General features: G+C 40.9%; 1 protein-coding gene across 1 annotated transcript in view; it reads right to left on the reverse strand.

The window, feature by feature from the left end:
* The window catches only part of LOC109936459 (neuron navigator 1-like), a 471,148-nt gene that overhangs the window by 424,633 nt on the left and 19,024 nt on the right, over nt 1–27,491 (reverse strand). The window contains exon 2 of the mRNA XM_048612092.1: nt 23,226–23,365. Coding sequence (XP_048468049.1) covers nt 23,226–23,365 — 140 coding nt within the window. The remainder of the gene's footprint in view (nt 1–23,225; nt 23,366–27,491) is intronic.

Genomic DNA, 27,491 nt, shown 5'->3' on the forward strand with positions numbered 1-27,491 from the left:
AGCGCTGTTGTGTTTTCCCACCTGGTATTTAAACTCTGAAGTCCAAAGGGTAATGAAACGTCTGCGAATTAACAAACCAGCTCGGCAAGTGAATTAGTTGTTTCAGCGGCGGGAGTCCGGGAGGAAGCGCGAGGGCAGCCTGGGAAGGTAAGCTTTTCGATTATAAAAGTCTTACCTCGCGTGACTCCATTTTTGGAGTGAGTAAGTGAGGTAATATATTTGGGCGGTTGCTTTACCCGAAACACTACCTAGGTAGTGTCTCCCACCCATCCTCCTCCTCGAACCAAGAAAAAAGGTTCTGAGCGCTGATTTGGTAAGGCTACTAGTTTTTTTTTAAATAGTCTGTTTGGGAATTCAGAACAGTGGGAATGGATGTTAGGGCAGTTGCATGCTCCTCCTGTAGAATGTGGGAGATAAGGGTCACCACTAGTGTCCCCACTGACTTCATCTGCAGGAAGTGCACCCAACTCCAGCTCCTCGGAAACCGCGTTAGGGAACTGGAGCTGGAGCTGGATGAACTGGATGATCATTCGGGAGGCTGAGGGGGTAATTGAGAGGAGTTACAGGGAGGTAGTCACACCTCACGTACAGGAAAAAAGTAGATGGGTTACAGTCAGGGGACGGAAAGGGAACAGGCAGACAGTGCAGGGATCCCCTGTGACCGTTCCCCTCAAAAACAAGTATACCGTTTTGGATACTGTTGGGGGGGACGACTTATCAGGGGTAAGCCATGGGGTACAGGTTTCTGGCACAGAGTCTGTCCCTGTTGCTCAGAAGGGAAGGGGGGAGAGGAGGAGAGCATTAGTCATTGGGGACTCCATTGTTAGGGGGACAGATAGGAGATTCTGTGGGAACGAGAGAGACTCGCGGCTGGTGTGTTGCCTCCCAGGTGCCGGGGTCCGTGATGTCTCGGATCGCGTTTTCGGGATCCTTAAGGGGGAGGGGGAGCAGCCCCAAGTCGTGGTCTATATAGGCACCAACGACATAGGTAGGAAAAGGGATGGGGACGTAAGGCAGAAATTCAAGGAGCTAGGGTGGAAGCTTAGAGCTAGAACAAACAGAGTTGTTATCTCTGGTTTGTTACCCGTGCCACGTGCTAGCGAGGCAAGGAATAGGGAGAGAAAGCAGTTGAACACGTGGCTACAGGGATGGTGCAGGAGGGAGGGATTCAGATACCTGGATAATTGGGGCTCATTCTGGGGTGGGTGGGACCTCTACAAATGGGATGGTCTACACCTGAACCAGAGGGGTACCAATATCCTGGGGGGGAAATTTGCTAATGCTCTTCGGGAGGGTTTAAACTAATTCAGCAGGGGGATGGGAACCTGAATTGTAGCTCCAGTGTACAGGGGGTTGAGAGTAGTGAGGTCATGAATAAGGTTTTAAGGTCGCAGGAGCGTACCAGCAGGCAGGAAGGTGGTTTGAAGTGTGTCTACTTCAACGCCAGGAGCATCCGGAATAAGGTGGGTGAACTTGCAGCATGGGTTGGTACCTGGGACTTCGATGTTGTGGCCATTTCGGAGACATGGATAGAGCAAGGACAAGGTTCTGGGGTTTAGATGTTTCAGTAAGATCAGGGAAGGTGGTAAAAGAGGGGGAGGTGTGGCATTGTTAGTCAAGGACAGTATTACGGTGGCAGAAAGGATGTTTGATAAGGACTTGTCTACTGAGGTAGTATGGGCTGAGGTTAGAACGAGGAAAGGAGAGGTCACCCTGTTGGGAGTTTCCTATAGGCCTCCGAAAAGTTCCAGAGATGTAGAGGAAAAGATTGCAAAGATGATTCTGGATAGGAGCGAAAATAACAGGGTAGTTGTTATGGGGGACTTTAACTTTCCAAATATTGACTGGTAACGCTATAGTTTGAGTACTTTAGATGGGTCAGTTTTTGTCCAATGTGTGCAGGAGGGTTTCCTGACACAGTATGTAGATAGGCCAACAAGAGGCGAGGCCACATTGGATTTGGTACTGGGTAATGAACCAGGCCAGGTGTTAGATTTGGAGGTAGGTGAGCACTTTGGTGATAGTGACCACAATTCGGTTACGTTTACTTTAGCGATGGAAAGGGATAGGGTTATAGGGCAAGAGTTATAGCTGGGGGAAAGGCAATTATGAGGCGATTAGGCAAGATTTAGGATGCATAGGATGGAGAAGGAAACTGCAGGGGCTGGGCACAATTGAAATGTGGAGCTTGTTCAAGGAACAGCTACTGCGTGTCCTTGAGAAGTATGTACCTGTCAGGCAGGGAGGAAGTGGTCGAGCGAGGGAACCGTGGTTTACTAAAGAAGTTGAATCTCTTGTCAAGAGGAAGAAGGAGGCTTATGTAGAGATGAGGCGTGAAGGCTCAGTTAGGGCGCTTGAGAGTTACAAGTTAGCGAGGAAGGACCTAAAGAGAGAGCTAAGAAGAGCCAGGAGGGGACATGAGAAGTCTTTAGCAGGTAGGATCAAGGAAAACCCTAAAGCTTTCTATAGGTATGTCAGGAATAAAAGAATGACTAGAGTAAGATTAGGGCCAGTCAAGGACAGTAGTGGGAAGTTGTGCGTGGTGTCTGAAGAGATAGGAGAGGCGCTAAATGCATATTTTTCGTCAGTATTCACACAGGAAAAAGACAATGTTGTCGAGGAGAATACTGAGATACAGGCTATTAGACTAGACGGGATTGAGGTTCATAAGGAGGAGGTGTTAGCAATCCTGGAAAGTGTGAAAATAGATAAGTCCCCTGGGCCGGATGGGATTTATCCTAGGATTCTCTGGGAAGCTAGAGAGGAGATTGCAGAGCCTTTGGCTTTGACCTTTATGTCGTCATTGTCTACAGGAATAGTGCCAAAAGACTGGAGACGAGCAAATGTTGTCCCCTTGTTTAAGAAGGGGAGTAGAGACAACCCTGGTAATTATAGACCAGTGAGCCTTACTTCGGTTGTGGGTAAAGTGTTGGAAAGGATTATAAGAGATAGGATTTATAATCATCAAAAAATGAATAATTTGATTAGGGATAGTCAACACGGTTTTGTGAAGGGTAGGTCGTGCCTCACAAACGTTATTGAGTTCTTCGAGAAGGTGACCAAACAGGTGGACGAGGGTAAAGCGGTTGATGTGGTGTATATGGATTTCAGTAAAGCGCTTGATAAGGTTCCCCATGGTAGGCTATTGCAGAAAATACGGAGGCATGGGATTGAGGGTGATTTAGCGGTTTGGATCAGAAATTGGCTGGCTGTAGGAAGACAGAGAGTGGTGGTTGATGGGAAATGTTCATCCTGGAGTTCAGTTACTAGTGGTGTACCTCAAGGATCTGTTTTGGGGCCAATGCTATTTGTCATTTTTATAAATGACCTGGATGAGGGCGTAGAAGGATGGGTTAGTAAATTTGCGGATGACACCAAAGTCGGTGGAGTTGTGGATAGTGCAGAAGGATGTTGCAGGTTACAGAGGGACATAGATAAGCTGCAGAGCTGGGCTGAGAGGTGGCAAATGGAGTTTAATGCGGAAAAGTGTGAGGTGATTCACTTTGGAAGGAGTAACAGGAATACAGATTACAGGGCTAATGGTAAGATTCTTGGTAGTGTGGATGAGCAGAGAGATCTCGGTGTCCATGTGCACAGATCACTGAAAGTTGCCACCCAGGTTGATCGGGTTGTTAAGAAGGCGTACGGTGTGTTAGGTTTTATTGGTAGAGGGATTGAGTTTCGGAGCCATGAGGTCAGTTGCAGCTGTCCAAAACTCTGGTGCGGCCGCACTTGGAGTATTGCGTACAGTTCTGGTCACTGCATTATGGGAAGGATGTGGAAGCATTGGAAAGGGTGCAGAGGAGATTTACCAGGATGTTGCCTGGTATGGAGGGAAGGTCTTATGAGGAAAGGCTGAGGGACTTGAGGCTGTTTTCGTTAGAGAGAAGAAGGTTAAGAGGTGACTTAATAGAGACATACAAGATGATCAGAGGATTAGATAGGGTGGACAGTGGGAGCCTTTTTCCTTGGATGGTGATGGCTAGCACGAGGGGACATAGCTTTAAATTGAGGGCTGATAGATATAGGACAGATGTCAGAGGTAGGTTCTTTACTCAGAGAGTAGTAAGGGCGTGGAATGTCCTGCCTGCAAAAGTAGTAGACTCGCCAACTTTAAGGGCATTTAAATGGTCATTGGATAAACATATGGATGATAATGGAATAGTTTAGGTTAGATGGGCTTCAGATTGGTTTCACAGGTCGGCGCAACATCGAGGGCCGAAGGGCCTGTACTGCGCTGTAATGTTCTATGTTCTATGTTCTAACCACTGCATCCGCAACCCGAGCTACAAATCTATTCAAGAACCTTAGACATCTGATGAAAGGTCACATACCTGAAATATTAACTCTGTTTCTCTGTCCACAAATGCTGCCTAACCTGCTGAGCATTTTCAATTGTTTCTGTTTTCATTTTACCGATGTTGATTGAGAGATTAGTATCTGTTTTCCAAATTATACCATAGCAACTTTTACATTCACTGAAGGGATCTTGGTTAAGCATGTCTGAAAAGCACCACCTTCAAAAAGACAGTCCTCCATTTAGTACTGCACAGAATTATTATGCTAGATTGTGTTCAAATCTATCAGGTGAGAAATGATCCCACAGCTTTGATTCAGAGGCCAGGCTTCTAACATGAAGTTTAAGTCTTTTGACAAGGCTGACAAATGATTCAAGGATAATTATTGTTTACTGAATATATTCCTTTATGGGTCTCATGTTCATTGAAGCATTACTCCTACTCCTTGGACAGCCTCAATTTTGCCTTTTGCTTATTCTAACTTAATACCCTGTAGTCCTCTTGCTATAGTTTTGTTGCAGTGTTCTATTTTTAAAGCTGAAAAACATAAGTTCTTCTGTCTTTATTATAATCCAAAGTTCTGATGTCTGGGATTAGTTTTTTGGTTCATCTCTGTGCTGCTTCCAAGATTTGAATATTCTCCCATATCTCAATGACCAGAACTATACATTGTCTTCAAGGTATCATCTGACCAGTGGGTTGTAACAGCTTAAGCATAATTTCATTCAACTTCTACTTTGCTGTTTCGGTTATATGGGTCAGCCTGGGTGATTGCTGCTCTACAGTGATTAGTCTCATTAAACTCTGATTAAACTAATAACCCAAGATCTCTTACAACTTCATCCTGTTAATTTCTGCTTCACTCTTGGGAATACATATGAAGCTCATTATCATCTTTCCATGTGCAATACTTTGCACTTGCCTGTATTAGATTTAATTTAGCAATATTACATGCACTTATACATATTTTATCCAACTAATTCTGTCTCAAGATGAACCAAACTGTTCATCATATTGGTACTAAGATAGGAGCTTGGACTGGAGTCAGCTATTCAGTCTTCAAGCCTGTGCTTATGCAATGGGAATGTGGGAAAGAATTGTTTCTTGAAAATGTAGTGAATAAGTGGTAATGAACCGGAACAAACTGTCTCCAACAGAGGAGGAAACAAAGATGGTGAAAATTTTCAAAAGGACACTGGATGGGCATTTGAGAAAAATAAATTTGAAGAGTGATGGGGATAGAGAAGGGAAATGGGACTGATTGAGTTGCCCTACAAAGCGCTGGCATGAACTTGATAAGCAAAATGGTCTCTTATGTGCCCTGACCACTTATGCCTGTTTACTGACCAATAACCTACATGAACCATAAGGTGCAGGATTTCCTTTGTTCTTTAATAGAATATGGGTGTTGCAGCAAGATCAGCATTTTTTAAGCATCTGTAATTGCAGTGGAATAGATTAGCTTGCCATGCTGTTGCTGAGAACATATAAGAGTGAATTGCTGAGAGTCTGGAATGACAAACAAGTCAGCCAGTCTAAGAATGGAAGATTTACTTCCCTGAAGGATACTGAGGACTCGAACATGTTTTTTCAAAAATCTATGGCTAGTTTATGACACCATTACTGAAACTGGTTTTAAATTCCAGATTTAGCTGTTGGGTTTTGTCAACTGCCATGGTGGGATTTGAAATTAAGTCTCCAGGTCTGTGTCTTTCAATTATTAGCCCAGTGACATGACCACTACACCACCATTTCCCCAAATTCCTTAATGAACATTGACACCATAACTTTTCCCAATATGTAGTAACACAGTTTACTAATAATATATTTGTGAACTACTTTGCAAAAACAAAATAAAACTGGCTCAGAAAATGTAATTTATTTTATGGAAACTAGACAAAAGAGGTAAGCAATGAAATAATGAAGTAACTGTTCTGAACGATCAGAAAATAACATAAAAGATTATTTTTGGAAGGATTACCTAAAATGCCTAATGCTTCATATAATAATGTTTTCCCCTTGTTTCTGCACGCTATAATTCATTCCCCAGGCATGCAGGGTGGGCAAGTAACTTTATTTAAGGTCAGCTGTCACTTGTTAAACAAGTGTGACCCTGTTGATCTCATTCTCCAGTTTTCCCTCATTATGGAAATTGCTTTGGCTGCTTCCCTTGATGGTCCTGCCAAGAAAAAGAAGTCACCATGCAGGAAAATATGTAAAGAACCATGTCCAACCCTGAATTCCTCCTGTCTGAACTGTACACGCAGAATAATTTCAGGGTTCCATTATTAGCATCAAACATTTCCAGGTTAAGCTGCATGCAGCACAGTCAAGATACAGAATAAAGTTTTCTCCACCTTTCCTTAGCAATGTGTTCCATCTCAGAAAATAACTTGTATGGTATCATTGTGACAGCTCTTTTTCCTCATTTGGAGTGTTATGATGAGAATTCATGATACGTTACAATTTTATTTGGGATATTGGGTTCTAAAGCAGGGGAAAAATTGAAAGTTCAGATTGTAAAAACAGCATTTATAAGAAACTTGCAGATTAGGGCAGCACAGTGGCACAGTGTTTAGCAATGCTGCCTCTCAGTATCAGGGACCCAGATTCGATTCCATCGATTGTGTGTGGGTTTTGCACATTCTCGCCGTGTCTGTGTGGGTTTCCTCCAGGTGCTCTGGTTTCTTCCCACCATTCAAAGATGTGCAGGTTAGATGGACTAGCCATGGGAAATGTGGGGTTACAGGGATAGGGTAGGGTGTTGGGTCTAGGTGGGATGCTGTTTGGAATGTTGGTGTATACTTGATGGGCTGAATGGCCAGATGCCACATTGTAGGGATTCTATGATTCTGCAGCACGTAATATTGTTGTGACACCAGTAATGCTATTTCCAATCTCACCGCTCGAGCATAGGTTCCAGTGTAGCTGGAATGGGGCTGCAACAGGAAGATGACCAGCGGTGCTATTTAGTGGGATTGGAATTGTGGTCTTGTTATGCATGAATGGAAATTGGCCAGGGCTGCTGCTCAAAGTGGTGAATTGTTGCTTCTGATTCCAATGGTTTGGTTCAGACCATTTGCTCATTGCTCAGTGCTCTGTTACCAGCCTCTTTGGCCTGCATTATGGTAGGAGGAGGAATAGAAACAGCACAGATGTGGGCACATTACTCATAGGAGAAGGAGTAGGAGTGGGAGAAAGGCTTTCCGTTGGCAATACAAATCACTAAGGGTTTCCATGGCTCATTACACTTCATCCTGAGCCAGTATGTGCAGTGCATCCATTTAATAGAAGAGGTCCTCATTGAAATCGGATACCTATTGCACATGCAGGAACAATGCAACCATGCAACAAGGCATGGATCAAGCTAGCAGAGGTTGTGAAGTCGATTGCGGCTATGAATTCACGTGTGCTGACATTCTTCCAAGTTGGAACAGGAAACATCACTACCATCTCCCATTTTGCCAGTCATACATATGGGAGGCAGTTGCTGCTTTATATCCTAGGAATATACTGTGTTCTCTCCAACCAGAAGGATGCAGCAGAGTACATTTTCCTAGAATACAATCCCAACAATGTGGAAGCAAGACATTCAGCCCGTTGAGTCCACACTGACTCTCCAAAGAGCATCCCACCCAGACCCACCCTCCTACCATATTCCTGTAATCCTGCATTTCCCACAGTTAATCCACCTGCCCTGCATATCTCTGGACACTATGGGCCTTTTAGCATGGCCAATCCAACTAACCAGCACATCTTTGGACTGCGGGAGGAAACCGGAGCACCCGGAGGAAACCCACACAGACACGGGGAGAATGTGCAAACTCCACATAGACAGGCACCCGAGGGTGGAATCAAACCCGGGTCCCTGGCGCTGTGAGGCAGCAGTGTTAACCACTGAGCCATTGTGCCACCCTAACAGTGATGCGTCCGATGGTTCAGGCTGTCACCAACTGTGCACATGTGGCTTTGACCATTGGCTCAATGTCCAGTTGGTGGGTAATCATACTCACCACATCATGCCAGTGAAGGCTATCAGACTGGCAGATCTTTATTCTGCACTAATTCATTGGTTCCTTGGTATTTGAGTAACTGCATCAAAGCAGAAGTTGGCTGCTGGGTAAGGGCTATTTGGTCTCCACTGAGTTCATGTCTCTGGCTTTAAGTTGAACCCAGCTCACACAAGGTGAAATGAGGTAGAAGTGTCTACCCATGACATCAAGGCAGCATTTTACCAAATATAACATCAAAGAGCCTTAGAGAAACTGAAGTCAAATTTGCAGATGGAGTTTAATTTAGATAAATCTGAGATTATGCATTTCAGTAAGGCAAATCAGGGCAGGACTCATACACTTAATGGTAGGGTCCTGGGGAGTGTTGCCAGACAAAGAGACCTTGGAGTGCAGGTTCATAATTGCTTGAAGGTGGAATCACAGGTAGACAAGCTCATGAAGAAGGCGTTTAATACGCTTGCCTTTACTGGTCAGTGCATTGAATACAGAAGTTGGGGTAGAAACACAGCAACATAGAAGATAGGAGCAGAATGAGGCTATTCAGCCCTTCGAGCCTGCTCCGCCATCCTTCACGATCATGGCTGATCGTCCAACTCAACAGCCTAATCCTACTTTCGACCCATAACCTTTGATCCCATTCGCCCCTAGTGTAATATCTAGTCGCCTCTTGAATACATTCAATGTTTTGGTATCAACTACTTCCTGTGGTAATGAATTCCACAGCCTCACCACTCTTTGGGTAAAAAAAAGTCTCCTCATTTCCATCCTAAATCATCTACCCCAAATCCTCATACTGTGACCCCTGGTTCTGGACACACCCACCATCGGGAACATCCTCACTGCATCAACCCTGTCCAGACCTGTTAGAATTTTATATGTCTCTATGAGATCTCCCCTCATTTGTTTGAACTCTAGTGAAAACTATTGTCAACCTAGTCAATCTGTCCTCATATGTCAGTCCCACCATGTCTTGATGCAGTTGTAACAACTTCTTAGAATCTGAGGAAGGGGCACCGGACCCAAAACGTTAACTCTGACTTTTTTCTTCACAGATGCTGCCAAACCTGTTGAGTTTTCTAGCAACTTTGTTTTTGTTCACAGAATCTGAAGTAACTTCTGTCTATATGCAACAAAACTTAGACAATATTCTAAGCTGATAGGTAACAAGAGGTGACAATGGCGGCTATTCTATTCTATTCTAACAGGTATCATTCACACCAGGCAATGCAAATCTCCAACAAATCTAACCATCTCCCCTTGATATTCAATGGCATTACCATTGCTGAATCCCCAGCTGTCAATGTCTTGTCTGATTAAGGTCTTCTGCCAGATAACTTAAAACTCTTTCTTTCTCCATTCTCCATTATCCTTCCTTTGGAGCTTTTTCTGTAATTGGATTTTCACTAACTGGGCGAACTAAACTTCACAAATAGTGGAAAATGTGCCTCAATGTTTCAAAAATGATTGCCTCATTCCACCAGAAAAGAAACCACACAGTCATAGTTTACATGGAACAAGCTAAAAAGTTGAAATACATTGCAGTCAAATCACTTCACAAAATAAACATTTGACAAAACCTCATACCAAACAAAATCTGGACATAGTTTCAATATCCAAACTATTTGCATATCTTAATATTTTGTGGTCATAAACTATTCAGGTAATGGATTATGTACTGTGTTCTATGGTACTATTTATACTGGGATAATTATAGAGCACTAAGATGGAATACCATTAGAGCCTTGTTTTAACAAGTTATTATCTGAAGTTCATTCCACAAGCTTTCTAAGATATGTCACAGGCAATACATCCCATGTGTGTGCACACATGTGTGTGTGCCATGTGGTGCATAGAGTACATTTTTCCATTATGTTTTGATACTGCTGAGTGGGTTGCTAGGCCACTCCATAGGGCATTTAAGAATCAACCATATTGCTACAATTTTTGAAATTAAAATTTAGTTAGGAAATTTGGGCTTCACCAGATGAGTCAGCATTTATTGTCCTTGAGAAGATGGTGGGAGCTGCCTTCTTGAACCACTGCAATCCATTTGGTGTAGGTACATTGGCAGTGCTGCTGTTGAGAGAATTCCAGAATTTTGATCTTATGTCAGTGGAGGATTGATGATATATTTCCATGTCAGATGGGGAGTGGTTTGGAGGGGAAATTGCAGCCATTGGTGTTAAGATATATCTGCTGCCCTTGTCCACCTGGTGAGTAGTGGTCGGGGCTTAGGCAGTATTCTCTAAGCAGCCTTCCTCAATTTCTAGTGCATCTTGCAGTCAATATACACTGCTGGTATTGTGCTTTAGAGGTGAAGGGTGTGAATTTTTGAGGATGGGGGAACAATCAAATTGGCTCCTTTGTCCTGAATAGTGACAAGCTCCTTGAATGTTGATGGAGCTGCACTAAACCAGGCAAGTGGACAGTATTTCATCACTTGCATGACTTGAGCCTTGCAGATGGCAGACAAGTTGTGGGAAATCAGGAGAGGAGTTACTGTCAGGAGAGACTGCAGGATTCCCAGTCTCTGACCTACTCTTGTAGTCACATGACCAGTTCAGTTTCTGGTCAATGGTACCCTCGATAATGAAGCAATCAGCAATGGTAATGCCACTGAAGGTCAAGGGGCAATAGTTCGTTTCTTTCTTGTTGGACCCGGTAATTGCTTGGCACTTGTGTGACAAGAATGTTAGTTTCCACTTGTAACCCCGACCATTGATACTGACTGGAACTTGGTGTAGTTGGACATGGACTACTTCAAAGTTTGAGAAATCATGAATGGTGCTAAACATTGTGCAAGCATCAGCAAATAGCCCCCCGTCTGACCTTATGATGGTCGGAAGGTCATTGATGAAGCAGCTGATGACAGTTGTACCTACCATGTGGTACAGTGTTAGTGTTTGTACCTCTGGACGAGGAATCCTAGGTTCAAATCCCGCCTGCTCCAGAGTTGTGTAAGGACACCCCTGAACAGGCTGAGCAGAAAATATTATCCTGAGGAACTCCTACAGTGATGTCTTGGAATTGCATGACTGACCTCCAACAGCCAGTTTCCTATGTACTTGGTATGACTCTAAACAGCTGAGAGTTTTCACTCTGATTCCCATTGACTCCAGGTTTGTTAGGGGTCCATGATACTACACTTAGTCAAATGTGGCCTTGAGATCGAGGGCAGTCACTCTCACTTCACCTCTGGAGCTTGCCAAAGCAGGTAATGATGTAATATTTCCTTCCCCAAATTTCATTAATGAACCAAATGAGTTTTCACAACAATGTTGTATTTTAATTAATGGGATTAATATATTATTCTAGATTTAATTAACTCAATTTAATTCCTGCAGTAGACAAATAGAATTTGAACATGGACTAGTTGAGCATTAGTCCACACCTCTGAATTACTCGTCCAGTAATATTATGAAAATGGTGTTGGTTGAGTGATACTATTTTCAGTCTTACACATAACCAGAACTGTATCACGGGTTTGTATGATTAAATCGATCAGATAACCTATCAGGGCTGATTTGTTTCTACTTCTAAAGTGCCCAGTGGAAGCAGGGATACTGTAAAAACCATATCAGCTTGTGAACTATTTTAACTTCAAACGTTAGAATAGATCAAATATTTTATGAAGCTCAATTTATATTAAAGACAGGAAATTTGGGGAGAGAGATTTGGAGAAATAAAGACAAATAGCAAAGCGAACTAAAAATGTTTTAATCTTGTTTTAATTTGTTTTGAATACCACTGTATTATATCAACTGAAGTGCAGACTATAGTGAAATCACAAAGAGTCAAATTTGGATAACCCACAATTCTGGTTGTGTTGAAGTTGTCAACAATCATGTTGAATGACAAATCCAATAGAAAGATGTTCATAATAAACTAAAATTCCAGACTAGCAAGTCTGAATTAGCTGAACATGTGCAAGCTTTTATATGATCATGCCAAGCTATTGGCGTGTGGTTAGGTTATATGAATATTGCGTCATGTCTCATAGTTAATATGTCAGTGTACCTTTAAGAGACATGATCATGATATCATCTCTGCATCATAGCATGTGGCCTGAAGGTATAAAAGTCTCAAAATTCATCTTAAATTGGACCACTTGAAGATTGAAATGCTAATGGTAGCATGCTACTCTTTCTAATAAAAAAGCTTATCATTAGCCCAGATACACATGTAAGTTCTTTTTTAATAATTAGTGAGCTGTTCTAGGCATCCGTTAGATCTTTCAATACCCACGTTCCAATTTTTCATGTTATGAGGCATAACATGAACATTACTACATCAGGTAAAGGTATTCTGCTGAGTTTGTCAACCATTCTGAAGCACAAGCAGTTCGACAAGCAGGCATTCTCTCTGGCAAAGAACAGGATGAGAATGGCAGGTTAACCTGATATCAAAAAAGTCCTGCTCATGTAGTTCATCACAGCTTTAGCTGAGAAAATTCCATCTCCCATCCGATTCTGGAAGAGGAAATCACCTTGACAAAGAAGGACACCACATGGAGATGTCCTGTTGTAATGGCCTGACTGCTTTTTGAGCCAAGGCGGGGTGTTGTCTTTGGCAGGTAATCATTGAGCGTGCGGTCATTACAGCAGCAATGTTTAGCTGCAAAATGGTCCCGCAAGATTCTGAAAGGGTATTTCCCAACTCATTTTTAAAGGTCTGAACAAACCAAAAATAAATATTTTTCCCTCATATTTACGGTGTTATTGAATTGTTTCACAGAGCACTGTTGTCTGCAAATCCAGATACATAGGTGCCTCCTCAGCTCTTGATGCTTTGCTTGACAAGATTGTGTGGGCTGATACCCTGTAATTTAATTTATTTATGACTTCACTATGTATTACAGTTAACAGTCCTCATTTTTGTTGGTCATGTATAATTTCTCTAATAAAGCTCATTCTGATGTTTGAGTAGCGATATTATTGCAATTCACATGTTGGATGGCAAGAGCCTCGAGAACCAAGAGAAACAGCAATTTCCTTAAATATACTGAAGATGTAGGAATTAATAATAGCACTCAAAATTCCAGGAAAGAAACTACACAATATAGGCAATTACTGTGTATACCATGTGGGAAAATGACAGAGTAGCACTTATCTATAAATTCCAATTATATTTAAAACTGCAAAATCAACAAAAAATGTATAATTGTAATATGCACAAACAAATGTATAAACCAGAAACATCCTTCATACCTACAAGAAAGTACAAATAATCCTGAAAAGGATTCTGGTTCTGTTAAATTGCCAAGGATGGGAATAGACTGCAGTGCAAGAAGATAACTGCAATCTCATTTGCTGTTGGCTGTGGAAAAATATAGGTCATCTCTTGCAGAGCATCTGTAGTCCTCAGATAGTAGTGAAAAGCAACATCAGTAATCCAGCAGCTAAATCAAACCACTGGTTTATATAGTTTTCAAAACGTACAGCAGCTCCAAATCCTCTTTGTGATGTTTCTATATTTAGCCAATGCTTTTTGGCTTTTACCATCTGGCCTCTCTAGACTGTTAATTTCAAATGATGGTTCTCAAAATTAAATTGAAGAAAATATAAGTTGTGTAAACTAGAAAGTGGGGGCAACAGTAGATTGAATGATAGAATCATAAAATCATAGAATCCCTACAGTGTGGAAACAACCCTTTGGCCCAACAAGTCCACACTGACCCTTGGAGCATCCCACCCAGACCCACCCCCTTATAACCCACCTAAGCTACACATCCCTGAACACTACGGACAATCTGCCTAACCTGCACATCTTTGGATTGTGGGAGGAGACCAGAGTAGCTGGAGGAAACCCATGCAGACACGGGGAGAATATGCAAACTCCACACAGACAGTCCAAGTCAGTCTTGTGTTTCTTCACTGTTCCATATGTAGTGTCACATTTTTTATCCAAAGCAATGTTTGGTTTCATGAATGCTCTTTATGCATACCGCAAGACCATACATTACAATTAAGAACTAATTAAACTACATAAAGTATAGAATAGTTGATTACAATAGGGCTTAAGTTTTCCCTCTCCAAGATTTACTCATACAAATTGATATTGCAGTCATGGGAGCCACCAATCATGATGTCCCTGCAATATGCAAGAATTTGTAAATTTGATCCAACCCTATCACTTTGGGTGTTACTATTGCAACATTGGAAGGTATAAACTTATACTTTCAATTCCCTAAGAAAAATTCTCCCTTCAAAAACACTAGAAAAACAAAATCACAAATGAAATCTCTAAAATCATTGATTGTGTTACTGTACTTCACAATAATTATTTATTACAAATAAATAATTTGTAGCCACGGGTAAACAAAAGTCTAAACTATCAACATATAATTGAAATTACAGTTGAAATTTGAACTCACTTTTAAAAACTTTACACACACATACAGACTGACGAATACATACCAACAAAAAGAAAACCTATTATAATGGGAAGGCGGGGGAAGGAAAAATAATGGGTAAATGCAGTTCAATAGCACCAGTTGCAGGATTAGATAAGATGTTATTTTGCTTGTAGAGCCGTTTGTATAAGTGTGTGCATATGTGTGTGGGGGGTTTAGTGTGGGGGGAGGAGAAAAAGAGGGAGAGGGGTCACGAGAAAGAGAGAAAATAATAATTACTTTCACTGCAGAGAAAGAGAGACAGACAGAAAGACAGAATCTGCTCTTTCAGCAGTCTGGAAATTTCTCTCCCTCTATTGCAAATATCCAAGCTATTCACCTGTCCAGGGGCCAAGAGTCATCATCAGACTGTTGATTCCCAGCATTCACAACCAGTCACATTTTCACAAACTACTCAGCAATCTGTTACACAAAAAATCTTAGTCTGCACACATCCAGTGCCATGATGTATTATCTCTCCTCCAACAGTCTCTTGCAAAGTAATAGCATAAGTGCAATCCTCCTTGCTGGTATTGGTCTAGGGTATTGATAACTTTTTGGGAAAGGAAATCAATGTAACCTCTTAGGCAGAACATTGGCTTAATCTTGATGAATAGGTTATTTACATATTACATCAAAGCTAATGACACTACATCTACAATACATTCTCTTAGGAGACATCAGACTCAAATTAAGTATACATTCACATTATAGCTATTAAAACATTCTCACAAAGAATTAGTAACAAACACTGAACTCTAACAACTCACTAGAAAGTCTGGTTAGCTTCTCCCAAGGACAGTCTGTAATATCCTGATGGACAGAGACTCTCTCATGTTGCCAGTTTACTTATTCAATTCCAAGCTGCCTTACACAATAGTCTCCACAGATTGTAAATAGACCAGAAAACCATTATTAAGTTAGTACAAGCTGATTTTATGAACTTAGTCCCAACATCAACTGTCATTTCATCGAGTAGGCTTCCTTAGTTGAAAACTGAATTAATTAAAATTTGCAGATACTGTTTTGAGATTAACTGTAGATTTGTTTAAATATTTTCTGTTCCACAAGCCAAAGAATTAAACACTCAAGTTAAATTACTAAAAAAAAATCAATGGAAGAAAATTTATATTTGCAATTTGGCCAATTAAAGCTGTAGTGATTGTAATGAGGTCAGCCAGGTGGACTTCATAGAATATGAGTTCCCTGATTGGGGCTGTTAATTAGGGAGCCCTGGCTGACAGATAAGAACATGAGTGTCAGATATCTGACTGAAAGCTGGCTCTGACGGAGCTGGTTCAGTGTCAATGACTCTGCACGTGTAAATAAAGGGTGACTTGGTGACAGGATGCCAGCCTCTGTGGAGTTATTTCAGAAGGCAAATTGATTCAGCTTTAAGTGGTCTCAAAATCAGAAAATACTCTAAGTCAATTCAACAATTCTCTTGACATATGTAGGCAATCTAGATAATCTCAGGCCCATCTTGCACCAGTTAAATGGGAGACACTTACACCATTCATAATTTTATTTGGAGGAAGACAGTGGTACAGTGGTAATGTCACTGGACGAGTAACCCAGCACCTTTAGCTAACACTCTGGGGACATGACTTCAAATTCCATCAAGGACAGCTAGTGCAATTTAAATTCAATTAATAAATCTAGAATTGAAAGCTAATCTCAGTAATGGTGACCATGACAACTGTCATCAATTGCTGTAAAAACTCATCTGTTTCACCAATTTCCTTTCATGAAGCAAATATGCCATTTTTATCTGTCTGACCTATATGCGACTTTAGACCCACAACAACATAGTTGATTCTGAAATGTCTAAACAAGCCCTTAGGTTCAAGAGGCAACAAATGTAACATTCACGTCTCATGAAAGAATGTTTAAACTTGGATATCTTTCATAGTAAGGATATTTGAGGAGGGAAAGAAAATAAAAGAGAGATCTCTCTAATGGGCAGACAATACATGATAAACGCCTTTCTCATTTTAAGTAATAAAATAGACCAAACACTTGAAAGGTTACAATTATGAACTGGCATTAATTTGTCAGACAAATAATGAGAGAAATTGTGACACCTCACTTCATTCAATCAAAAAGGAGGCAAACTGCAAACTGGGAAATCAATGGATCAAAAGTCAAAGAGAGGCAACAGAATTAATATAGTTTTACTACCCAATCCTTGGTAGGACGTAAATGGCACAAGTAGTGGGAAAGATAATATAATGAAAAGTGGTTCTTTATGAACACTTAAATCTGTTTACAAATTTACTTAAAACTCATTCTGTAAATATATATTTGATAAACTGTGGCACAGAGCCACATTTTTCTTTACTCTTCAAGTAACAAAAAAACATTGTTAATCTAACTAAGCGGTCTCCTCTAAGCGGATGATTTCAATGGAAAAGGAAACCAGGCACAGTCCAAAGGGGCTGTTAATTTGCCAAGAGCATGTTCCACATGATCTTGCAAGGACCAATTCCAACCCCTGTGTGGTAGCGATCCATTCTACCATGGAGCTGTTTTAAAAACAACAAAATTACAACTTCTTTCACAACAGACTACGATTTTAAGAGTTGGTTCTTGACTTTATAGAACTTATAACACAAAATTCAACATGTTGACATAGCTTCACAAAGACTATGGTCTGTTATTATTGTTGACTGTCATTCATTGATGAGGATGATTGCCTTCCATGAGTCTGAAGATGGCTGATGAAGCTAAATCAGGAACTGCAGACTTTATGACACACTAGGGGTCATTCTAATCTGAATGTGTAATCAGATATTCTTCGTCATGGCTTGTTCTTTTTTGCCTGTTCCACTTTCCCTCTTCATTTTGTTGTTGCTGGGTGTAAAATTGCTGGGGACTCTGCCTCCTCCCTAGCTCAGTCCAAGGTGATGGTGGGTGAGGAGTTGATGTCAATATTCTGTTCTTCAAATGGGCCTTCAAGTCATCCTTGAAGCATGCCTTTTGTCCTCCAGTGTCCTCCACTGGGGCATCTGCTCTGACTAATCTGGGAGAAGAAGACCGGCTTCTGGATCATGGCTTCTGTCATCTAACCTACACAACCAACCAAATAAAACATGATGGCGAGTGATCATAGTTCAACGCTTGTGATGCCTGTGTTTGAGAGGACATTGATGACTATGTACAGCAGTATCTAATAAATGGTGTTACTCTGAAGTCTAGGCCTGAAACCAGTTCTTGAATTTGCCATCTCCTCAACCATTATACAGCAAACATTTTAATGTAGAACATTATATGCAGCGACTATTTAAAGCACAGTAAACCACCTGACAGAGGAGACTACCCTCTCATCTAAACAACATGGGTTGATAACATCAATGAGAATTTTTAAGCAATCTAAAGCTGTCAAGTATTTTGTCAAAAATGTGGTTTTAAAACCCCACATCAGCAAATATAGGACTGGCCAGCCTTCCACCAACTATATATTGACTGTAACAAAAGAAGTCACTTCTCAATGGTGTGCTAAAGTCTAAGGAACATACCAAGCACAGAGTGAAGGCACACAATTTTAAAAAATGAGGTAAAGGTTGGTGATGGCTTGCAAATCTAAATTGTTTAGATGGAAGAACATTACACAGCAACATTGGTAGATTAGTTGAGTGACCAAGATGCTACTAAATAGTATTCTGGCCCAAAATAAGGTATAGAGCTGGATGAACACAGCAGGCCAAGCAGCATCAGAGGAGCAGGAAAGCTGACGTTTTGGGTCTAGACCCTTCTTCGGAAATAGGGGAGGGGAAGGGGATTCTGAAATAAATAGAGTGAGGGGGGAGGCGAATGGAAGCTGGAAAAAGGAGCAGATAGGTGGAGAGGAAATGGACAGGTCAAGGAGGCGGGAACAGAGCCAGTAAAGGTGAGTGTAGGTGGGGAGTTAGGATGGGGGTTGGTCACTCAAGGGAAGATGGACAGGTCAAGGAGGCGGGGATGAGGCTGGTAGGTAGGAAATGGGGGTGGGGGTGAGGCTTGAGGTGAGAGGATCGGATAGGTGTTAGTAAAGACGGATAGGTCAAGGAGGCGGGGACGAGCTGGGCTAGTTTTGGGATGAGGTCAGGCGTGGGGAGATTTTGAAGCTTGTGAAGTCCACATTGATACCATTGGGCTGCAGGGTTCCCAAGCGGAATATGAGGGGCTGTTCCTGCAACCTTCGGGTGGCATCGTTGTGGTACTGGAGGAGGCCCAGGATGGACATGTCGTCCAAGGAGTGGGAGGGCGAGTTGTAGGTTCGCAAGTGGGAGGTGCAGTCATTTGTCGCGAACCAAGCATAGGTGTTCCACAAAGCGGTCTCCAGGCCTCCGCTTGGTTTCCCCAATGTAGAGGATGCCACATCGGGAACAGTGGATACAGTATACCGCATTAGCAGATGTGCAGGTGAACATCTGTTTAACGTGGAAGGTTTTCTTGGGGCCTGGGATGGGGGTGAGGGGGAGGTGTAGCACTTCCTGCGGTTGCACGGAAAAGTGCCAGGGGTGGTGGGGCTAGTGGGGAGTGTGGAACGGACAAGGGAGTCATGGAGAGAGCGGTCCCTCTGGAAGGCAGATAAGGGTGGGGAGGAAAAATGTCCTTGGTAGTGGGATCATATTGCAGGTGGCAAGAAGTGGCAGAGGATGATGCGTTGGACCCGAAGACTGGTGGGGTGGTACATGAGGACGAGGGGGATTCTGTTTTTGTTGTTATTGTGGGGATGGGGTGCGAGGGATGAGTTGCGGGAAACACGAGAGATGAGGTTGAGGGTGTTTTCGACTTCTGTGGAGGGGAAGTTGCAGTCCTTGAAAAACATGGACATCTGAGATGTCCGGGAGTGGAACGCCTCATCTCGGGAGCAGATGCGGCAGAGACGAAGGAATTGGGAATAGGGGATGGCATTCTTGCAGGAAGGTGAGTGAGAGGAGGTGTATTCTAGGTAGCTATGGGAGTCGGTAGGCTTGAAATAGATATCGGTTTCCAGGTGGTTGCCAGAGATGGAAATAGAGAGGTCAAGGAAGGAGAGAGAGGTATCGGAGATAGTCCAGGTGAACTTAAGGTTGGGGTGGAAGGTGTTAGTAAAGTGGATGAACTGTTCGAGCTCCTCGTGGAAGCACGAGGCGGCGCCAAAGCAGTCATCGATGTAACGGAGGAAGAGGTGGGGGATAGTGCCAGTGTAGCTGCGGAAGAGGGACTGTTCCACATATCCTACAAAGAGGCAGGCACAGCCTGGGACTGTGCGGGTACCCATGGCCACCCACTTTGTCTGTAGGAAGTGGACCAACCCCCATCCTAACTCCCCACCTACACTCACCTTTACTGGCTCCATCCCCGCCTCCTTGATCTGTCCGTCTCCTCTCCACCTATCTGCTCCTTTTTCCACCTTCCATCCGCCTCGCCCCACGCCCCATTTATTTCAGAATGTCTTACCCCTCCCCCATTTCTGAAGAAGGGTCCAGACCTGAAACGTCAGCTTTCCTGCTCCTCTGATGCTGCTTGGCCTGCTGTGTTCATCCAGCTCTACACCTCATTATCTCAGATTCCCCAGCATCGGCAGTTCCTACTATGTCAGGACACTGAGATTTGAACACTGGATATCGCTCAGAAAAAAAATGAGCTGAAAAGCAACCTTGCAACTGAGAAGCACAGATACAGAAATTTGCAACAAGAAAACTAATTAGGGCAAAATTAATGTACTTGTGGAGGATGGAGAGTTGACACCGTATTTGAGTTTGCAAGAGAAAGTAAGATTTGCATTTATATGACACTTTTCACAACCTCAGGATGTCTCAAAGCACTTCACACCAATTAAATACTTTAGATTGTAATTGTGAATGTAGAATACGATGCTCTGCAGCCAATTTGTGCACAATTGGTCACAGAAACAGCAATGAAATAATGACCAGATAATCTGTAATATAAGTGTTAACGCTAGAATAAATATTGACAAAAACCAGCAATAATTTCCTGCACCTCATCAAAATAGTGCCATGGGATCTTTTATGCTCATGCATGGGGCAGACAAGGGTCTTTGCTCTAAGATCACATGTGAAAGGCAGCATCCCTGACAATAAATTCTCTCAGTATTGCCTCAAAGCTCTGGAGTGTCAGCCTCACATTTTGTCCTCAAGTCATTGGAACAGGGCTTAAATCTACAACTTTTTGCCTCAAGAGATGAGTGTGCTACCAGAGAAGAAAACTTAACAAGACAAAGATAATCAAAACTCCGAGAGAAACAAATTTGAAAACAGTAAAAAACGTTGTATAGTAAATAACTTATTGCTTAGACAGGGCATGATTTCTAATATTTCCTTGATGACTTTCCTGTATACAAAAACTTTGCAGCGATTAAAAAAAAGCTTAATTGCTTCCGTACTTATTTTGGCACTTTGCAATTTGTGTTTGTATTTGAAGGGAAAATGGTTAATGGCAAACATCTGGTCTTAATGTGAGAACATTGTTATGCTTGTATCAGGCATTATTCTAATGTAATTGATTTTTCATGTAATATTTATAATTTAAGTATAGATTTGAATGAAGGCTTTTGTTATCAAGGATATATATTAACACAGGACTTTGTGAAATATATGTTAATCAAATCATTGTCTATTAATTTGCACTTTTTGCTATCTTTGGTAGCAGTATAGAAGTTTCTGACAATGTTTCCAATCAAAATTACAAATTCATATATTTTAGAAGCAGTTGTGCATTTGTCTTTTATCGACTAGAGATCATTTTGATTTTCACTCACAATGAGAAAGTGAAAAAGATAGTATCAGCTGCCTGTTATAAATTTCAACTGACTTTTATGGAAATATAAATCAGGAAAGATGTATAACACATGGATGAATCATCGTTCAAAAGTCCCCTCCAAAACAATAGCATCCTGTCTCAGAACTATGTTGTCATTGCCTCAGTGTCACTTGGTCAATATCCTGGAATTCCCTTCCTAACAGCACTCTGTGTACATCCACACCACATGCACTGTAGCAGTTCGAAAAGGTGGTTCATCATCAAATAGATGAAAGAAATGATTGGCAAATAAGTTTTGGCCTTGCTAGCAAGCCTCACATCCTATGAGCAAATAATAAAAACTAATACCCGAGGCATATGTTAAAGCTCGTTGGCTAACTTTCTATGTCTGCACTTTGCTGCCAATATTTTACCATTCAGCTTAAATGAAATTTGCACTTTATTCAGATTTGGTTTCAACAATTGAGAAATTAAGCAGCTTTCTTTTACTATTTATCTGTGACTTGAATAATTCAACAGAGACTTAACGTGCTTTGACTACTAGAAACATTGCTGAAAGTTGCAAATGGGCAGCTATTATTGCTAGTGTAAATCTGAACTTGGTACAATTTTCTGACTGACTAGTATGCCTGCTGCAGAATTATTTTTATATCAAAAAACATAAAACAAAAATGTCTGCCATCAGACTTCTAACTATGGAATGGGAAATGTAAATTTGGAGCACTGAAAATATTAGGAAGTCTGCATTTGTAACCAGATTGGGTATTTTAGTGCACGCCTTGGGCTGGTAATTTAATACTGGTGAACACATGAACTGAATGAGGCAGCTGTAGATATAATCCTCTGACATCCTATTCAATCCAGATCATCCTTAGTTAAGCTAAAAGCAATCTCAGAATCTACGACATAAATGTACCATAACTGCCATTCTATTAAATTCTACCTATATATTAAGAAAAGACATTTATTTCAGATGAAGGGTTTTGCTTTTCCCTGCCTTATGAAATACATCAAGACTCAACCCACAAAGTATGTTTATTATTGGGGCTTAAAGTTACAATTTTACACATCTGATTCAAATCAATTTTATCTACAAATGGATTTAATCAACAACTACATTGGAACCTTTGCATCATACAAACATCAGAGTTAGAGTACCTTCACATTTTAATGTACAACTGTTTGGCTATAACATAAAGTCATCAAAACTATGCATGTTTTATTACTCTGTTACTTAAAGTTGAACATTGATGTGAATGCATATACATAACAAACACTCTAAACAGTAATGCTATTCAGGTCTTTATGACCCATAGTTGAACTATTGATCTGACGTTGTGAGAGTGATTGATAGCATTTGAAAATGTTACCCTGGCTACAGTACAACTGCAGGAAGCCAGCGTGGAAATATTTCAAACTGTAAAGATTAAAGTTTCAACCACCCTTATGTTATTTTATCATATTCTTACTTCAATATAAATAACTGGGTATCTTGTCTTCTGTTCTCAATCTGCAGTTTGATCAATAATTGAAGATTTGAAAGTTACAATTCAGCATGTGTACTCAAGTATGCATGTGCCTTGCTCCCTATTCAATATCAAATTTACATTTCCATAAGTAATGCTATTATCAAGTTGAAGAACCCTAACGATATTAAGTTAATACTTACATGATAACCTGAAAACTTTGTTCTTTAGTACAGTAATTGAATATATTCTGCTACTATTCAAATTTCTCACTTTGAAAACCCACCAGTACATATTTAATCCTTACCTTTCTGACTCCCAGATTTACACGATGGGAGGTTGTGCTTGTTCAAACTGTTAATACTTTGACTTTGTCTGCTCATAGTTGCAAGAGCCTTCGTATTACTGCTGGTTGCTGTTGCTGCCCTTGCAGTGGGGCCAGGAATCCTAAAGGGAAAAACATAGTGTCTTGACTGTAAATGTGAAGCAGATTCACAAGAGAATAAAGTCTTGCAAAAGAGCAATGAGACTATCTGGGTTTAACCACAAATGGAAACAGTACTGGAATCTGAAGGGAGGGGAAAAAAATGTTCAATTATGCTGATCCACATACTGAGACTAAAGTAAAGAAATTACCTCATCACTCTTCAGAGAGAAAAATGATATGTCTGCAGCATTATAGAACTGTTTTATTTTAGATTAAAAGTTACAGTTCATGACCATTCGTTCAGCTGCTAGCTTAATAATAAATATTAAGGTGGGTTTGTATCGGCTGGAGATTAATATTAACCACACACCATCCATTACTGAATAACAAAGCCAGGACATTGCTGAACACAGTATCTTAATCACATGATTGGACAGTATCTAGAACTAATCAATGGAAATAATGGCACAAGGACTGATATTTGTACTCAGAACCAACAATTTCTCTTCTGGTTGCTTCACCAAAAAATTTAGAAAAGATTGCCTTTTGAATCACTTTTGAGCAAAGCATATTGCACATAAGTAATTAAGCAATCAAAATTAAAATTACACTGAAGAATATTGTTTCATTTTCTTCTAATTAGTTGAGCTCCTGCATCAAAAATATGATGTATTTTATAGGAAAAAAAACTTATGCACTTTTAATTATTGTTCAATATCAGTTATTTTTGATTTCCTCATATCGCTAAGACCCATCTTACATACTCTCATTTTTTCAAGCTGGTTGAGACACCTAGAGAGACTGGTTAGGCAGATTTCTGCTGATATTTTCCAATAGCCAGATATTCATTTCTGAAGCATAGAGTGGAGTTGTGCGTAGGAACCCTGCAAGATCCACATTGTGGCAGACCCTGAGGGAACTGCCTGTGATTTGAATTGAAGGTTTTGCTGAGCAATTACCCTACCACCTGGAATCCCCCGAACATATCCATTCAAATTAGAGAATTCAGAGGATTCTGCTTCAGTTAAGTAAGTAGTTGTTCAGGAAAATGGCGGTCTATGAAGCTGGACATTTAAACTCCAGAACACAATGTTAATTAAAAGATTGTTTGCTGTACCTCAACTGTTCTATGCTATGATAGGCCTGTCAGAATGGATGGCTTTGTATTTTCAAAGGACCTCTGATCAGAATTCCTGTCAAAAATGAAGAGTTCTTACATTTTTCAGAAGGGAGTAGAATGGCAATCAGTGTGGGATTGCCACTCTTCAGAAAATCTATATACTTTTCTTGTCAGAATTGTTTTCCAACTCTTACATCACAAAACTACAACACACTGATCACTTGACCTGTACAATTATCCCCTAATTAACATGTAAAAATCACCAGTCTCTTAGTTCCATGTATCCCTGGCAGATCCTACTGGAAGATAACACGTCCCCCTTTTCTATTTTCAAAACAAGTAACTTATACACAATAATGTTGAAAAATTAACAAAACAAAAAATAAAAAATGATAACATTTTGTGCAAAGTGACAATATTTTAAATTCCAACTTATTTTTGTCCATATTAGGGTTCCAACTATCCTTTTTTCCAGTATTTGAAATTGTTTCTCAGAGCTTGCTCCTTTCTTTATAAAGCTATCAGATAGCTGACTGCTACTATCCATGCATTTCAATTTTGAAATTTCACCATTCTCTGACAAATGTTTTAAAACTGCAATATTAGTACTCGGTGCTTTTTTAATTCATACATTTTATTGGTAGCATGATATCCCATAGTGACATATTATTAACGTAGCACACAAAGGATATTTCTACTGAAACTTTTTTCGAAATTACTTCCAACATTCTACTGAGGAAAATTACACATCTACTGCCTCAATAAGAGCAGGAATTTCCGTTGCCGAGAAACTTCTTAATTATTCATCTGGTCTTCTAGCTCCCCAAGCTGAAGGGCAACATTTACCTCGTTGCTCCAAAAAAAATACCCTCCTGCACTTGAAAATCTAACATCAATGTTCACATAAGAAACATCACTAAAAATGTTTAGCACAGTTGCCTGGACAACTGGTTTGTGATGCAAAGTGATGCCAACAGCATGGGTTTAATATACGTACCACCTAAAGTTACCACAAAGGACTCTCCTTCTTACGCCCTGCCCTCGCCTGAGGTGTGGTGACCCTCAGGTTAAACCACCACTGGTCGTCTCTCTCTCTCTGTCTGATGAGATAGCAGCCCTATGGCTATTGCACTTTACCTTTTTTTCCTGGACCCTTTACTAAGTCTTTTTAAACATCTGGAAGACAGACCGGCAAATTGCCTCAGATTTAACACGATTAACTTTCATTTTCTAAATTTCTGCCGAATGATGTCAATAATATTTCTTCAGTTTCACTAGTGTATAGTTTATGTTCCATTAAAGTGGTACAATGGAGTTACTATTATGTAAATTGTAAATTCACAGATTTTTCAAATACAATAGCTTTATTGTTTTCCATATTTACTTTCATCTCTGCCATTTCCTTCAATGGCCTACTTAACAACAACGGTATTTCACTAAATGCTAAACTCGTGCCAATAAAATGATTAATTCAGATATTCTACAAGCAATAACTACTCTTTTGAAACATTTTAGTGCCTTATCATCCCCAAATCTGAAAGTAGGAGAACTTTCAAATTCCTTAACTTTGTTCTGAATCCGATTGCTCAGAGTCTAGGTAGCATTTCAGCCAGTTTATTTCACACTCTGTAGATAGCATCAGCTGTCCAGTACTGCACAACTGAAAGACTCTGCCTTGAACATATTCATCACTGGGCTGAAATTTCTTGAGGCCAATACAATTGTCATTTCTTTGATTCATACTTCCATCTTCTTCTTCTGAATCTTCCAAATTATGTTTAATTTTCAACACTGTATTTACCACTTAGGATAGTTCAAAGCAAAGTGGCACTTTGAATTGTACCTGAAGTTTTGGTTGACTACATTCTGAGCATTTCTAGCATTCATTTCTTTATAGTAAGACTCCACTTCTCTTCACTTTTCAAACTTATCAAATGCATATCTATCCTAATTCTTCTTCATTAAAATTATTCTATTGTACAATTTCCTGCATCCTGTTTCTCGATGTTCTTGCTAGCTCGTTATGCCTTCCACTTTCTGCCACAGCGCCAATTGTCCTGTCTGTGCCATGAAGCCTACTGTAAAGGAACGCTACCCAAGGAATTTTGTTTAGAACTTCTGACATTTGTACTGGCAGTCAATGCTTACCTGAAAAGTTAACTGCAAATCCAAGATGGCGACAGGTGAGTAGCAGCGCTGTGTCCAAGCTTCTGGTTTGGGGCTCGTCTGCTTCCATCTGATTTCTACGTTACCTTTTTTTTTGCTTTTTGCTTTTGCTTTTTCTTTCTCCTTTCTTTTTCTTCTTTGGGGGCCTCTTCGGCAGAGTGAGAGCGGGCCTGGCCTCTCAAACAGCTGCAGCAGGAGTCAGCTCCTCGGGGAGAAGGAGCCAAAGATGGAGGAGAGCAAGCCTGAAGGGAGCTTGTGACGGCAGCGATCGGGAGTCCAGTGGTGAGAGATGGCGTCTGAGTGTGGTGGCGCAGGACTCAAGGCAGCGGCGGCAGCATTGGCTTTCAAAATGGTGGCGACAGCAGGGTGGCCTCTGCGGTCATTGTCAGTCAGATGTGGCAATGCGGTAGACGCAAATCGATACTCTTGGTTGATCGCAAAGAGCAGTGGTCGCTTCAGCTGTGGCATGGTAGGCCCGGTGTGGGGTCTCCTGGAATGGACTTGTAGGAAGGACGGTCCCTGCATGGCTGAGCACTTAAGAAAGACTATAATGTTTGATCTTTTATCTTTATTTCTTCATTTTTTACACTATACTAAGAATAACTGTCATGCTTGACTTTTAGTATTGTCCTTTCTTTCTTTCTACCTCATTATTAAGATTTTGTACCTAGGTGCTTGTACCCAAGATGACACTATGTCTGGCGACATTGTACACTTTTCACTGTACTCCTGTACTTTTATACTTGAGTACACCTGACAATAAAGTCTAAATCTAAATCTTACTCCCGTCAAAACTCAAAGTCGGTCTAAACTGATAATTCGGCATACCTGAAAACTTAAATGCCAGCATAGATTGGAGA

The sequence above is a fragment of the Rhincodon typus genome, chromosome 25, assembly GCF_021869965.1.
Source record: "Rhincodon typus isolate 14 chromosome 25, sRhiTyp1.1, whole genome shotgun sequence".
Classification (NCBI taxonomy): domain Eukaryota; kingdom Metazoa; phylum Chordata; class Chondrichthyes; order Orectolobiformes; family Rhincodontidae; genus Rhincodon; species Rhincodon typus.